Consider the following 17,253-nt stretch of genomic DNA (forward strand, 5'->3'; position numbering starts at 1 on the left):
CGCTCTCCCTGGACACTTCAGGGTGTTTGTCCTGTTCCAATAAAATTACCATCCTTTAAAAACCTTGCCCCTCGTAAGAATGAGTACACTTGCTCTGAGTCGATGACACATTCACATCCTGAAAAAGATGCGGCAGCTGAGGTAGCTGCTCAGGTAGTGCCGTCACCCTACAGTAGGACCAGAAGTTTACGAAATGGATTACCAGTTTAAACAAGACCAGAAACAGCATACAGGGGGAGAAGAAAAGTCAATGGGTCCAAATCACACAGCTCTAAAGCCCAATTTAGTTTGAATTAACTGAATACAATCCATGTGATATTTTTGTTTTCTTCAAAAAAGCAGCCACAGCCTTAACAGAAAACCCTATGCCCTGCCAGCATGCTGATGAGTGGCAGTGATCTCTCCAGAATGAGATCATTACTTCCATACAGAGAGCAGTTGTGATTTTCTGAAGCATGCTGGCAGTTAACAATCCTTTCTATTCAAGCTATTGAAAAAAACAACCTGTAGTCATTTGATTCACCTGGAATGCATTTAGCTGATTTAAATGAAGTTCAGTTGGACCTTAGAACAAGGATAAGAATCTTTATGTAGCTCTTGGTCTCTTTAAAATCTTTTTATTCTCAAATGAAAAGAAACGACAGTTTGTTTTTTATGTATTTTTATCCATGTAAGTTGAGCCAACAAGGTGCCCTGCTCCACCTGTTATCTGCCCTCATGCCATGGCTCAGATCTACCTGTTACCTGTCCTCATGCCATTGCTCTGATTCACCTGTTATCTGCACTCATGCCATGGCTCTGGTCCACCTGTTATCTGCCCTCATGCCATGGCTCAGATCCACCTGTTACCTGTCCTCATGCCATTGCTCTGATTCACCTGTTACCTGTTCTCATGCCATGGCTCTGATTGCCTGCTACCTGCCATCATGTCACTTGTTACCTGTCCTCATACCATTGCTCTGATTCACCTGTTATCTGCACTAATGCCTTGGCTCTGGTCCACCTGTTACCTTTCCTCATACCATTGCTCTAATCCACCCGTTATCTGCACTCATGCCATGGCTCTGGTCCACCTGTTACCTGCCCTCATGCCATGGCTTTGGTCCACCTGTTACCTGCCCTCATGCCATGGCTTTGGTCCACCTGTTACCTGTCCCCTTGCCAATGCTCTGATCCACCTGTTACCTGTCCCCATGCCATTGCTCTGATCCACCTGTTATCTGCACTTATGCCATGGCTCTAGTCCACCTGTTACCTTTCCTCATACCATTGCTTTGATCCACCTGTTATGTGCATTTATTCCATGGCTCTGGGCCACCTGTTACCTGCCCTCATGCCATGGTTCTGGTCCACCTGTTATCTGCCCTCATCCTATGGCTCTGGTCCACCTGTTACCGGTCCCCTTGCCATTGCTCTGATCCATCTATTACCTGCCCTCAGGTCATGGCTCTGGTCAACCTGTTACCTGTCTTTATGGCATGGCTTTTTTCCACCTGTTACTTGCCATAGCTTTGGTTGCCTGTTACCTGTCCTCATGCCAAGGCTCTGGTCCCCTGTTACCTGCCCTCATTTCATTGCCCTGTCCTCCTGTTTTTATGCCATGGCTGTGGTCACATGTGATGCTCCTCATTTCCAATGTCACTTACATGGCAATGGTAATAGGAGTCTTAGTAAATGAAAAGGGCATGCCCTAGTTAGAGATGGGTGGGTGTGTTTTATAGTGGGCATTTAGAGGGTTGCTTCTCAGCATGTGCAGCCCCCAGGGACTGGCTTGTCTTTGTTCCCATTGTGTGTAACATTAGTGGGAGGGAGCCCGGCGTTCACATGAATATTCCCAGCGCTGACAGGAGGATGCAGCCTGTACACAGCAGCCATCCCTGACAGAGCCGGGAGGAGTCACCTCACCCCTCAGCTTCAGACGGGCGAGCATGGCGGAGGTGAAATGCGCCACCGGGGCCGCCAACGGGCTGGTGGTGAACGCTGAGCTGGAGGTGAAGAAGCTGCAGGAGCTGGTCAGGAAGCTGGAGAAACAAAATGAACAGCTGAGGAACCGAGCCAGCGCCGTCAGCAACTGCACCGCCAGCCCGCACCTGCTGCTGCAACCTCCGCCTGCAATGCATCAGCCGGGCACCTGCCTGCTGCCCAGCCCGGCCATGCCACGGCCCGCCGGACTCTGCCTGCCCAGCCCGGTGCCCACTCTGCTCTGTGGAAGCCTCTACCCGCCAGACACCCTGGGCTACTTCAACAACAGGCTGTCGTGTCTCAGTGTCACCGAGGGGCCATTACCGGAACCTTCCACCCTAGGGGCCACCATCCTGGACGAGGTGGACATCCTGGACCTGGAGGATGGCTATGTCAGTGGAAACGAGGATAGCTGGTAATCATACACCCACAAAATGGGGAACACGGCTGCCATGTGTGTGCCCAATTGTTCCTAGCACCGGAGTAGTAGATGCCATGAATGCAGATCAGCCTGCCATGGCTGCTGACTCCCCATCACACTATATAGGAGCATGTGTGGATTCACAATTCTGATGGAATGGAGCTAGCACTGCTAGCACATACACAGAGCACAGGCCTTGATTAGCCAAAGAGGATTTAGCCTGTCATTGCCCTGAGATTGGCAGCAGACCTGCAATCTGTTCCAGGCAATAGGATTGGGAAAATCCTCCAGGGCTGCCTGCCTTTATCTGTTACTTTAAACCCTGGCTGCTATAAGGCTGGGGATCTGCTATGATAAAGGGATTTATATTACACTGGATGCAGGTTTTCATTCTCTTTATTTTTGGATGGCACAGCGTCATCTGTTTTTGTGGCAAGTTGCATGGGATTGGAGGGTAGGGATGTGGGTGTTTTGTTTTGTATCACGCCATCTCTATGGTCCTATGCAGTGCACCCTACAATATGGTACGAACGATAGACATTTCTTTTAATTCTTTAACATAGATTTTCTGTAAATTCCATTCATTAGCTGGTTTCTCCCCACTCTGCAGGGGCGAGAATAGATCATGTTTTCCAATTCCTTTCAGTCACAGATTAAATAAATATTCACCATGGAAATAAAAGCCTTGCTTTGCCAACCTCCCTAAAAAAAATGCTGGTTGTCTGATTGTTATTCTGATCCAGTTTGATAGCCAGGCGGACAGCATTTTTTGAGACTGCGTTTATGGAAGATCCAATGAATGCAGAGCAATATAACTGGCTAGGGGAAGAATGTTTTTTTCTACAATATTGGGTTAAAAATAAGTGACTTGGGGATTTTGTAAAGCTGAATTCACACCATGCATGTTTAAAATTGGAGTCAATGAAAATGCATAAATCTGTGTATATTGCAGTGCACAGAAATAAATAAACATCTATGTGTGTACTATTACATGCATTGACGTGATTTATATCTTTCTATTTCAGTAAAAAACACAGGAGTATAAAAACCCGCAGGTGTGATTGCTGCCTTGTAGAATGGTCAGATTTCTGGGATACACATACAGTGAGGTCTATAAATATTTGGAGAGACAACTTTTTTCTAATTTTGGTTCTGTACATTACCACAAATAATTTTAAATGAAACAACTCAGATGCAGTTGAACTGCAGACTTTCAGCTTTAATTCAGTGGGTTTAACAAAATGATTGCATAAAAATGTGAGGAACTAAAGTCTTTATTTTACAGAATCACTTCATTTCAGGGGCTCAAAAGTAATTGGACAATTGACTTCAAGGCTATTTCATGGGCTGGTGTGGGCAATTCCTTCATTATGTCATTATCAATTAAGCAGATAATAGGCCTGGAGTTGATTTGATGGGAGGGGGTGCTTGTATGTGGAAGATTTTGCTGTGAACAGACAACATGTGGTCTAGGGAGCTCTCCATGCAGGTGAAACAAGCCATCCTTAAGCGCAAAAACAGAAAAATGCCATCCGAGAAATTGCTACAATATTAGGAGTGGCAAAATCTACAGTTTGGTACATCATGAGAAAGAAACAAAGAACTGGTGAACTCGGCAATGCCAAAAGACCTGGACGTCCATGGAAGACAACAGTGGTGGATGATCGCAGAATCATTTCCATGGTGAAGCGAAACCCCTTCACAACAGCCAACCAAGTGAACAACACTCTCCAGGAAGTAGGCGTATTGATATCCAAGTCTACCATAAAGAGAAGACTGCATGAAAGTAAATACAGAGGGTGCACTGCAAGGTGCAAGCCACTCATAAGCCTCAAGAATAGAAAGGCTAGATTGAATTATGCTAAAAAACATCTAAAAAAGCCAGCACAGTTCTGGAAAAACATTCTTTGGACAGATGAAACCAAGATCAACCTTTACCAGAATGATGGCAAGAAAAAGTATGGAGAAGGCGTGGAACAGCTCATGATCCAAAGCATACCACATCATCTGTAAAACATGGTGGAGGCAGTGTGATGGCTTGGGCGTGCATGGCTGCCATTGGCACTGGGACACTAGTGTTTATCCATGATGTGACACAGGACAGAAGCAGCCGAATGAATTCTGAGGTGTTCAGAGACATACTGTCTGCTCAAATCCAGCTAAATGCAGTCACATTGATTGGGAGGTCTTTCATAATACAGATGGACAATGACCCAAAACATACAGCCAACGCAACCCAGGAGTTTATTAAAACAAAGAAGTGGAATATTTTTGAATGGCCAAGTCAGTCACCTGATCTGAACCCAATTGAGCATGCATGTCACTTGTTGAAGACTAAACTTCGGACAGAAAGGCCCACAAACAAACAGCAACTGAAAGCCGCTGCAGTAAAGGCCTGTCAGAACATTAAAAAGGAGGAAACCCAGCATCCGGTGATGTCCATGAGTTCAAGACTACAGGCTGTCATTACCAGCAAGGGGTTTTCAACCAAGTATTAGAAATAAACATTTTATTTTCAGCTTTTGAATTTGTCCAATTACTTTTGAGCCCCCTGAAATTAAGTGAGGAACTAAGGCTTTAGTTCCTCACATTTTTTGCAATCGTTTTTGTTCAACCCACTGTATTATAGCTGAAAGTCTGCAGTTCAACTGCATCTGCGTTGTTTTATATAAAATTAATCATGGTAATGTACAGAACCAAAATTAGAAAAAAAGCTGTCTCTGTCCAAATCTTTATTGACCTAACTGTATACTGCTGAGTTTTCATGTATAAAAAAATCTTGGATAATCAATACCCAATGATATGTACCCAAATGGATAATCAACAACATGATGCACTTGGGTGATAATTATACTTAAAAGAACCTGTCCCGAAAATGACTTAGGCTGCTGTAGTTGACCTCCACTTTTGAGTTCCATGGCTATAGTAATGAGTTTCATGTTCTGGATCACAGAAGGATTCTACATGTAGTGCACTTTCGGTGTCCTATCCATAGTGGTTGTGATGCTGATCCATTTTCTTCAATACTTTCTAAATTTTTGACCCAGGGCATTCCTTTGGCTCTCTTGTTGCAAATTTGTATGTAGGCAGAAGGATTCACCCTCTTTTCTTTCTGTATGAGTTTTCTAAAAATGATTGTCAGGTGATCAGTTCAGCACTATTTAGCCAGTTTGGACACAGGTGAGTATATATCTGGGGTGGGGGGTAATATAAGCGTTATGTTATATGGGACAAATCACCAGCATCAGTATCCCTAGGAGACTTCCTACAATGGAATCACCGCTATTAGCGAGGCCAAAGACATCACTGCCTGTCCCTAGTGATTGGTATTTTCAGTGTTTGGAATCAGTGAAGGTCAATTGTACAGAGGTCAATGGGTTTCCCTCCTATATGACAACATATCGCAAGTCAAACCTGTGTCATAGCTGAATAAATGTTACTGTTCCAAAGTTTGAAGTTACACTTTAAAGGGGAATAAAACTCCAGAACAAAAAATTGCAAACAGGCAGAAGTTTTTTTGTATAAGAAACATGTGGTCACCATTTAGCAATAAAACATACCTGCCTGTTCGCAATCCTTGCAAATCCTGGCAGACTTGTGTATTTATGTGCATTTTTGGGTCATTCTGACCTGACCAATCAAGATAGCTGAAGACAGGATGAAGATGGCGATGCCTACAATGGAGCGAGGTCAAGTGAGTGTAATAAATAAATTGTGGTCATCACAGAAGCCCTGTCATCTGTTGGAAGATGAGTAGGTAGCCTAATATGTTTGAAATGGTAAAACAACTGCTCCTGATGTCTGACATCTTGCCAGCTGTTTGGTTGCCCACACCACACTGTGCTGGTTCTGAAAGAACCAGCATTCAAATACTTTACAGCAAGCAGCAGTCTGTGGCACTGAACTGCTTACTGCCACCCCTAATGATTCTCTATTGGAGTCTGTGGATGAGATGCTACATTGTCCCACGGTCACGAGCAGAGATGTAAGGAAGTGGTAACCACACTGAAATCTTACTGCCAGTTCAAACACAGTCTCTTGTTGATTTTTGTGTGATGATTGATAATTTGTAGTGGGAGTGCAATATTAGGCTCTGTCTGATATAACGTTGGATCTTCTTTCTTTCCTCTTAATACTACAATATTTCTAACTATCAAAATGAAATAAACATTTGTTTCTGCAGTTTTATGGAAAAAAGGTCAGCAAGTTGTAAGTTTGTTTGGTTGTTGGAAATTCCCTGCTATAAATGTGTGACGAAAAATGCTGAGTTATCCAGTAAGAAAAACCCCTGGTCTGTTAGCACCTTTCTTTTACACAATAACACGATACCACTGATTTGTCCTATGAGTGGTCCCTCATTGTCCTGTAATATTCCAGTCTGAACCCTTAACATGACAGGGATTATTATTGCATATAACATCAGCTGCCTGTCCAATTATGGTTCTGATATGTGATTGTTATTGAAGGTAACCTCTGCTTGTGCATTTCCTTCATATTGTACTTCGTTTGAATTGCCCAGATTTTTGACAGGTTTACTTTAAAGCAGGCCAGGCACAGACAACAAATTTTTCTGGTTGTCTAGTTCAGTAGATCATCATTTAGATACCTAAGGAAGTCTGCTGTTATAAGCCATAAAAGTAATTTTTATTAAGTCAACCATTTTGCAAATTCACATTGGTGAATATTGCATTAGGGCTGCCCAATGTAGTACACCGCACAAAAAATCATGCATGCAGCACTTTAGAAAATTGCCAGCAACACATGGAAAAATGTTGCATGTGTGTTGTATTGTGCTGCAGTATGTCAGCCAAAGTTTGCAGTCCATTAGAAATGAATGGCAACCTGGAGCACAAATGTAAGTCTCTTGCATTGTTGTGCATTATTTTGCAGTAATGCAGTGCTTTAGTGGGAATAGGCCCGAGCCAATTGTTTGCGGTGTGTTAAACATTGACAGGCCCGATGAAGTCCTTATGACTATCAAACTTGTATCTGACAATTCAATGGTATCACTATCTGCTGAACACCAGGGCTTGTCATTAGAAATTCATCCACTCACTTTACAAGTTTACATACAGTCTTTTTATGAAGAGACTATATGTAAACTTGTCATGGTCAATCACATGGGGGGGGGGGGGGGGTATAGGAACAGACTGCCCCCACCTATTCCCCAAACAGTATGTGGTCATTTGGCATGGGGGGAAAACCACAAACATGAGTGGTTGTAAAATCTTGGGCTTCAAGATAAGGAATTAGGTCAATAAGACTGACACCTATAGAACAACATGAATGTTTAATCACACAGGCATAAAGTATGTGCCTTCATACAAATAGGTTTTTCAGCTCATTTTTGATTTTGTATTCTTTAGAGCAGTGGGGTTTTAAAAAATTGTGAAGCTTCCCTATGCATCATACACAGTTTGTCAATACCTGCTTTTCTTTCTCAGTACAGTTGATACCCATACAATCACTGTGTTCATACAGTATATGTACTCTAGCAATGGCTGAATGATATTTTTTCTTCAGGAAGGGTTTACTGATGTAAATGATGTAACACTAGACCAGGCTGGAGTAACATTAAAGCCAAATCCCTGTTCATTCACAGGGTGTTGCTATCTTCTTCTTTCATCACTTCCTCTATGCAATCATTGGCCATATTGATTGGTTGGGCCAGGATCATGTAACTCCCGCTCAGGTGCATGGGAGTTCATTCATTCCTGGCCCGTGCAGAGGGCAACCAATGCTGACGCTGTACTTGTATAGCTCATTTTTTGTCAGAAACCAGAAGCAGTCAGGCAGGTAGCAGCAGAAGGGACATTGCAGCACATATCTGTGACAATACAGGAGAGCAATCGGCAGACATGGACAGATTGTTGTCACTTTATAACAGGAAGTTCCTAAGAGCCTTGGCATGATTACTGGATAATATTTTAATAAAATTTGCAGACCTCAATTTTTTTGAAAACTAACAAAAATTCAAGCTCATTTTAGTTATTGGGTTTACATATACATTAAACTTTTGTTACATTACTAGTGCATCCTCTATTATGAAGAATAGTATCCTAAGTAAACTACAACTGCATGCCATGAAGACTACAGAGATATGAATGTACCCGTATTCCTGTTATGTAAACTTGTCAGTCATCACACAGACATTGCAGTAAATTCTTCAATTTCCCATGGCTCTTCTCAGTGCCATTGTATAATCTCTGCTAATGGCTGAATGTATTTTTTCTATGATTCCCAGTGAGCTAAGGAAGTCTGAAAAAAATACATTTTTAAATATTTGACAATTTTTTCTTTATCTTTTAAATGCGTTACAATCTGTGGTTATTTACAAGTTTTGTTGCGGAGATGCACAGCCTACTTTCCATTCAGTTTTTCTGCATTGCTGAACATTCACACTATTGAAGCTTTTACTGAGAAAGACTTTTCTCTCTAAGTGGGTCAAGAAGTGGGTAACAACATTCATTGTGAACAAGGCCTGCAGATTAGCTTCACTTTCAGGGCATGTGACAAACTGCACTTGTAGAAAACAAGAATATATCTCTATTCGCACTGCTTACGTTCAGTCTGAGCTTATGGATTTAAAGCTGAACACTAGAGGCAGACACATAAGTAAATGCAGGTATGTTTATTTGAAAAAAAAAATCCCAACAGCTTGCTAAAAAAGTAAAAAAATGTTCTCCATCAGTAAAAGTAAAAAAGTGACCTTTGCTGCAATAATAAATCAATTCTCTTCTGCGTAAACTATATCCACCCTGTCATTCAACCCACTTCTTGGACGCCAAGGGCTAAACTTAGGGAGGGAACCTAAACTTTATTTATAAATTGTGAATGGGGAAGGTGGGCATTCTCATTTTTTCCAGTACTGTTCTGTGGTATTCCCATTTGAAAGATTCAGTTTCTTTTATAAGTGGGAAGTGAGTTTCACTGGAAGTAATAAGAATATCTAATTTCCATTCCTTAATAATAAATACACAGGATACATACATTTATTTTTTTTGAAGGTCAATGGATTTAGGTAAATGAATCTAACACTAGTGTTTTTTTTCCTCTTTCAGGCTTTATGTGTCTCCTAAGAAGCAGAGGTCATTTGAGACCAGCCTTAGCCCAATGGAGTGGTGTAGGCAAGTTCTGGATAACCCATCTCCGGAAATAGAAGCTGCAAAACGTGCTCTCTGCTTCCGACTCGAGCAAGGTAATCAATATGAAATTGATCCGTATTAAGTTAACTTTTCTGATGTGGCTAAAGTGCGTTTGTGGGAATGCTGGGCTAGGTTTTCTAATTCATTTAGTTTTCTGGATATATGTGGACAATACATGCCTTGCCTAGGTAAAGCAGGGAAACTCAAGCAGGAGGACCACCCTGGATTTTCCATACAATGGATTCCCCCTAAACTGGCTGTCTGTTAACAGAAGGATTTGGTAACATTAGCATAATGTTAGTGCAGGCTTATGGAGATTCTGTCAATAGCGTTTAATAGAAACTGTCATAGATTGACCCACTTTTTGGAAATGCTTGTTCCCCAGCTCTTGTGCTTTAATGGTGCCTATGTTGCTTTCTGGCAACAATATTAGTGGTAGTAGTTCTGACACTCATTTACAGAATGCTTGTTCTGTTTCTGGAATAAACTAAAGTCAAGGCACGGCCAGATTCTTCATTTTGAGAAAAAGGGCCTTCAGTGGCAGCCATGATACTCCTGGTTACTTAAAGTCCACTAAGGCTTTGGGTTTGCATTAATGCTATAACTAAAGGGGGGTTTACCCCCCTTCCTATTGTAACCTTGTGATTACATTGCTTAGGTAAACACTACAATGGGTAAACTTCCGATGGGGACACTTGCTCTTATGACAACTGTCTGATAGAATTTCTCACCCTTTATCAGAAATGGTGAAAACATTTTGGATTTGGATATATTTTAACATATGACAGGTCTTCTTTTTTTCTTTACAATGAGCCTTTTTTGGGACCGGAAAGTAATAAGAAATCTCTCTACTAGGGGCACAAAACAATTGTAAACCTTACCCAAGCATTTATTGCTGCTTGTGTCTCCATTTGAGAGAATTTACTTTTTGCCTAGGTGACTAATCACTGGAACAATGTCCATGAATGTAGGCAAAGCAATAAAAATCTAAGAGCGGTTCTAAGCCTTTCCAATTGAATACATACCAAAGAAAAAACCTTTAGATACAATTTTTTGTTTATTTGCTCAAATATCTAAATCAGCTCAGCCTTTTATGTACATTCATTTCAGATATGTGCATGATCGTTGTGCTTCTGCATGTTAAATTTAAAAAGTGTGAGTTGGTTAGTACAGCCATAATATAAAACCAAATAATGTAAAACGATAGGAGGCAAATAAAATTAAACAAACTCGTCTGGATAACACCTTTCAACCATTCAGTTCTTTAACAAATTGAGTTGTAGATATTAAAGTGTTTAGTTTTGTAGGATCAAGTATTACCGAGCAGTTTAAAAAAAATGTTATTTACATGTTACACTGATGTCAATCCATTATAATAGTAAGTGGTTCTTAGGGACTTGGCCTTTGTTACATAGTGCCAAGAGGTGTATATCCAGCTTAATTTAGCTACTCTCTTGTGAACAGCAAGCCATCATCAAATATTTTAATTTTGGGAGATTATTTTTGATGATTGAAGGGGTATCTTAGTAAACCACCAGTTTTAATGGAGTAAAACTCCTGACAATAATAAACTGCTAAGGGACATTTGGAAATGTCATGGCAATGGAAAGAATGCTCTCCCACACACCACTTCCATCACTGGAAATCCTTTGTAACTAACAGTATGAGGTTGCAAGGGTAGAAGGTTAAGTTGACTTTTCACAGCACTCAGTATGTAAGGATGACTAATAAGTTAGACAAAGAGCAGTGTGCTTAGTTTAGTATGAAATGGGAAACAGATCTGCCACCTATTGGGACTTTAAAGGTACCAAAACACAAGTATTTCCTTGATACTACTCATCTGCACATCTTGTCAGGGTGTCAAGGTTCTGTCGTCCTCCTGGACTCACAGAGATTGATGGCATGTCATTAGTTGACACTACTGTCTGCAGAATCTCTGTTGCCACAGGGTCGGGAAAAAAGTATGAGAAAAAATAGGTATTTTTATATATAGTGGGGCTGTTAAGTGAACACAGAGCTGGGCTTTCAAGTGGAACTATACCTAAAGAAAATGTGACCAATAAAGCAAACCTGTGACCTGCTTGCTTTCAATCTTCTGTACAAAGCTCACGGAGCTGTACATGCGCAGCTCACGGAGCTGTACATGCGCAGCTCACGGAGCTGTACATGCGCAGCTCACGGAGCTGTACATGCGCAGCTCACTGAGCTGTACATGCGCAGCTCAGTTTATGTTCTGGGCATAGCTGGCTGCTGGGAATGAATGAAATCCCATGTGCATGCATGGGAGTCATGCTTTTCCAGTTTTCCAGCTTGGCCAATTCGGAAAAGAATCAGTTTAGGATGCCTGCACTGGCATGAGGAGAGGTAAGTTTATTTTATTCCAGAAGGAACATTGAATGTCCCTGCTGCTATAAAAAACCTGCCTGCTCAAATTTTTTTATTTGTTATTTTTGGAGTTCTGCTTTAAGTTCAAGGAGCTGTGTTTTTGCTTTACCTCCTAAACCAGATAATCAAAATAATGGTGATCTGTATTATATGTGCAGCAAGAGTAGTGGCCACATTTAGATTTTTTTTTTCTTATTAAAAATGATTACATTTTTTATCCTTCTGTTCTTGGGTAGAGGTAAATCCTTATAATGAAATTCAATTGCAGTGTTCTCCCCAGTCCTTTTTAGCAGGGCGCACCACGCAGCATTTTCCAGTAACCACCTGGCTGTTTTTGGGTGGTTACTGATGAGTTGGGCCACAATACCGGGGCTGCCACCTGCCTGCAATTCCTTCCCCCCCGGCTCAAAAAAAGTTCTGGGTTGAGCACTGCAGTGACTTTGGTGAAGCAAAATGATTCTTTTTTATGTGCAACTTGGTGTACTTTAAAGGGAAAGATTGCAAACAGACAGGTAAGTACCCTGTCTATCATAATATCCTGTCTGCTAACAATTTTTTAGTATGGAACTATCGTTCTACATTGATATGCATGTTAACTTGTGTTATGTTATAGCATCCATTTAATTTTGAATGGGCTGCTGACACACACAAATGAACTGACATTCACCACAACATGCTGTAGTAAGTTACCCAGGTTGTGGTGTGCTATGACGCATGACTGGCACTGCACCATGCTAACACACATAATGCATGTTAACGTTTGCTTTAATGAAAGGCTTATTTTTTTAGATCACCTTAGACAAGAGTCAGTACAACAGGGTTAAAGCTACTCTATTCATAAATGAAATGTTCAAAATAAACTGTTCATTGTAAAGAAGACACTGACCTTGGCAGTAGTGAAGAAAGCCCACCACCTAAAAAGTCTGCAAAATCCAACAGGTTGGGGTTCAGGATTATATTACCACTCAGTTCAATACTGATGTAGGGACTGGAAGGAGAACACAGTGGGAGTCCAGCAAATGGACACTCCTCGTACTGTTGGATTCTTACAGAATCTTTAGAGATTTACTACTGAAGAAATTAGTGGCATGTGCAGCAGGAGAGATGAATTTTTAATGTCTTCCTTCCAGGAAAGAGTATATTTTGTACCTTATTTTAACAATGATTTAACCCATTTGTAGGAAGCCTTCATGTCATTACCAGTAGGTTTTTGTGACCTGAATATTGAAGTACATGGATACAACAAACAAATGATGATCAATGTCACAAACATTCACTTGCAAGCCTTTGAGTACTGATCTACGAACACCAAAGTATTTTACATGTTTTCCATTTTGCATATTTATTCCAAACTTCACAGTGCATTAAAATTCTTCTAAATCTATTCTGCTAAAATATCATTCACCTTGATTGGTGTTCTCCTTTTGGCGAGGGTTATTTGCACGCTTTTTCCAAAAAGCATGGCCTTACATTTTTTTACTTTAACTTTCATGTACAATAGAAAAGATTACAGCAAATACATCATCAGAAGTTTATTTTTGTATTTTGTCATAACATTTCTCTTTCTATACTCTTCCAATTCATATAGCTATTCAGCCATTGGTGTTCCTAGTGCCCCAGGTACCTTTGTGTAGCTTTAAGGCCTGTTCACACATTTTACCACACAATCATCAGAAATCTGTTCTTACTATTTATGGCTGGTTCAGATCTATGTAGTGCTTTCTAGCCTGTTGATTTTTTTTTTATGTTGTAATTTGGTATTTGTGTATATTTACATGTGTTGGGCAGATGCTTAACATGTGCTAAACAAATACACATGTTTTGTGGTATTATGCTTTTATGCATTCGTAAGACCTCATCATCTTAAAAAAATGAATTCATGAATGTTACTCCACCACTTTGCAAAATGCTTGCCTTTTAATGAATGTTTAACACATGGAAAAACTGGTAGAAGTTCTAGTTGAAAGAGTTCAAGCATGTGAAATTGCATGCAGACATTTACATCTCTGCACAAAGATTTGAAATGGCCTGCTATCTCTGCTGCAGTATGTCCAAATAGGTCTGTAATTACTTGATGGTAGCAACAGTGCATTATATTATGTGTGAAACACCTTTCCTGCTCATGTAATTTTCTCTAGAATATTTATTGTTCCACTGCTATATTTTTTATTCTTCTTAGTGCCAGTTTGTGTCTTTAACAGCAATGGGACTAGCTAGCCAGAAGGCTTCTGTTTTTTTCCTTATTGCCAAGAGCTGTAATTGATGCATGGTCAGTTGTAATGATGCATTTAGTTTGTATGCTATTTTTGCTTATTCTACTAATAATAGCTAGTGATGTCTTAATACAAGCAAAAGAGACAAAGCCATTTTAGTAAGAGGATGTTCTTGGCATGCTTTACTGGTTTGTGTGAGAAATAACTGCTCTCTGGATTCACCTGAATAGTCCAGTGCTCCCTTAATAACTGTCATCTTGTTTCTGTCTCAGCTGACTCTGCTCAGTTTATAACAATATTCTGGAGTCATGCTTCACTAGACAGCAGGATATTGGATATAGGGAACACACACAGAGCATTGCTTTAAAGGGCAGTAATTTCAAACTAAAAACTGGTAGACTGAAAAATATACTAATAACTTTCCTAAATGTCTTTTAAATATGCGTTTGTATTTTAATAATGCATAATTATAAGTCACCAACTCTTTAGCAGGTAAAGCCACTTTCATATATACCTTTTATTGGTGTATGTAGCTGCTTTCCTGGATTTTGTCTTTTTAACTTTTCCTAGCACCCTGCTGTTCTGAGTTATCCACTCTGTAGTCAAAAGCAAACTTAAAAAGAATAAACATCTATTTTGGGAAAGACACTTGTGCAGCACATTGTGCTCCCCAGTCCTTTATATGAATTGTGTTAGATACAGATCAAGTGTTTTTTTGTAACTGATTTTTAATAAGAAAGTGTTTATTGTGGTGAATGAAAATATATCAATTGCCAACCAGACATTTTTGACAGAATAAGTTAATGAACATCTGTTTTGGAATGCTTCTTTAGCAGTAATTTTTTCATGGGAGTTTATGGGTTATTAGCAGAATGGCTGTATATTGACTATATAAAAAAGTGATGAAATGATACCACAGAAACGAATTTGTATCTTCCTTGTTATCAGTTTAAAACCAGTTTGGGCTCTTTTACAAAGACTTGCTTTCATGCTCCCATCCCTTTATTGTTACACAAGTCATAAAAGCTGCTTACTTTGGGTTGTGCCATGTGGGATTTCTGTGGGTAGGCATGTAGATGGTGGTTGTTACACTGGCATACTTTGAAGTCAAACAATAAAGCTCTTGAAAGGCTTTTTTTTAATTTTTTTGACTGATTGAAATCATTTTGAGTGATATACTTGACGGATACAAAATCGCTTCTGTGTTTCTTCATCTTCAGTGTCAGTAATCCCTACAGGGTAAAAAGCATGAGAACCGCTGTGATGACTTGTGTTACAGTTGTAAATCTATTAATCTTGTATGGCTTTGATGCAACACTTGGCTGTACATGCAAATTTCCCTCTGCATTCCATTATTGTAAATGCATGCTAACTATTTTAAATGAATTATGACAATTCATGATAAAGTGTTGTCTCAATTTCCAGTGTAAACTTCTAATGCTGTGATAGACATCAAAAGAATGTTACTGAGCAAGAATATTTAATGGAAGGATGCTTAGTACATGACAGTTTGATTGCTACCGTACCATGTATTGTAAAGTTTTTTTAAAAATTATTTTTTGAATAATAAAATGCATTTATGTACTTCTTTGCTGTATCTCCGTACCACTGATCTCTTGCAGCCATTTTTTTTTGGCTAAGCACATGTTTTTTCGGGTAATCTTCCTGATGTCAGCAATGGATCATTTAGAATATAAAACCTGTGTGCTACAGTGACACAACTTGGAGTCGGGGACATAGGTTTGTTACACTGAATCAGAAGGTGGCTTAAAAAAGGAAATCACGGAAAGGTTCATGGCAAGGTCTCCAGGTTCTACTTTATTAAGAACTAAAGGTTAAAAAAAAATCTATAATTCTGTAATTGAGTTTAAATATACTTCTAAAAACACTGACGATATGCATTGGCAGATCAGAGAGTATTGAAGCCAATATATCAGCGAGAAAGCCTGAAAACTGGCAGAAGGTGGAGGTCAGAGGTTGTAGCTTATGTATTTCAGTAGAGTATTTCAGCATTACAGAAATAGGTGATGAAGATTCTGGGATATCAAATTAAAACCCATCTGTTGCCTTAACTTTTCAGAGAAAAAAAGGAAAGACCAAATTTTTATGATCATATTACAAAAAATCAGGGAAAAGCTACCCCAGATGCTTGCTTTTAAGCCTACAGGCCTTTACCAAATGGTATATCTTGTACTTCTTTGGCAATTTTTTTTATATACAGGTTGACATTCAAAAATGGGGTCATCGATATCGGTATATCTTGTACTTCTTTGGCAATTTTTTTATATACAGGTTGACATTCAAAAATGGGGTCATCGATAATCCAGATCCTTCAGTAGTGTTGGTCAAACAGCTGAGTGTTTGATTCAGCAGCTATTCGATCGAATAACCCCATATTTTTCAGGTGATCAAACGCCGAATTTGAACACCAATAATGTCTATAGGTGGGGGGGGGGGAGGGTCGAGTGTTTTTCAGGGGCTGTGTAGAACTGCAAAAGCAATCGGGAAAGGAGCTAATAGCTCCGCTCCCCTGAATGCTCTTGCAGCCCTTTCGTAGTTGTAGTATGTGTTCTTGGATAGAGATTCTCTATCCAAGAACACATACGGAACAGCAGTTCATCTGCATTCACAGCTAAATCACAGCTCTCCTCCAATCACGCGTGCCTCCTCCAATCAGCTGTGACCGCAAAGTTCCCACGGTCACCGGGCTGACGGTCATCCCACTGTCATCGTGTGAACTGAACTGCAGATGAACTCTCAATGGAGAAACTCTTGCCTCCTATCAGCTGTGACCGCAAGTTCCCACGCTCCCTGGGCTGTACTTATCAATGATAAGTACAGCCCAGTGACCGTAGGAACTGAACTCAGATGAACTCTCAATGGAGAAACTCCATTGAGAGTTCATCTGCAGTTCCACTGCGATTCCCAGACACTAGAGGTTAATTAACCTCTAGTGCCCTGGGATTGCAGTGGATTCTCAGGGCTGCAATCATTCTTGCAACCCCGGGAATCCTCCTGTTTGCGATCCCCGGCACTAGAGGTTAATTGGGAGCAGCAGTGTCCAGGACAGGGAGTGTGTGAGACAAAAATACATGTAAAATGAAAAAGTATTTTTTTAATTTCCATA

At 40.3% G+C, this 17,253-nt stretch overlaps 1 protein-coding gene across 2 annotated transcripts in view; it reads left to right on the plus strand.

The window, feature by feature from the left end:
• Window positions 1–1,790: 1,790 nt before the first annotated feature.
• Window positions 1,791–17,253, plus strand: part of SLAIN1 (SLAIN motif family member 1) — a 32,552-nt gene continuing 17,089 nt past the window's right edge. For both annotated transcript variants that reach the window (XM_072410917.1, XM_072410928.1), the window contains exons 1-2: window positions 1,791–2,377; window positions 9,445–9,581. In XM_072410917.1, coding sequence (XP_072267018.1) covers window positions 1,929–2,377; window positions 9,445–9,581 — 586 coding nt within the window. In that variant the 5' untranslated portion in view covers window positions 1,791–1,928. The remainder of the gene's footprint in view (window positions 2,378–9,444; window positions 9,582–17,253) is intronic.

The sequence above is a fragment of the Pyxicephalus adspersus genome, chromosome 1 (genome assembly GCF_032062135.1).
Source record: "Pyxicephalus adspersus chromosome 1, UCB_Pads_2.0, whole genome shotgun sequence".
Lineage (NCBI taxonomy): Eukaryota > Metazoa > Chordata > Amphibia > Anura > Pyxicephalidae > Pyxicephalus > Pyxicephalus adspersus.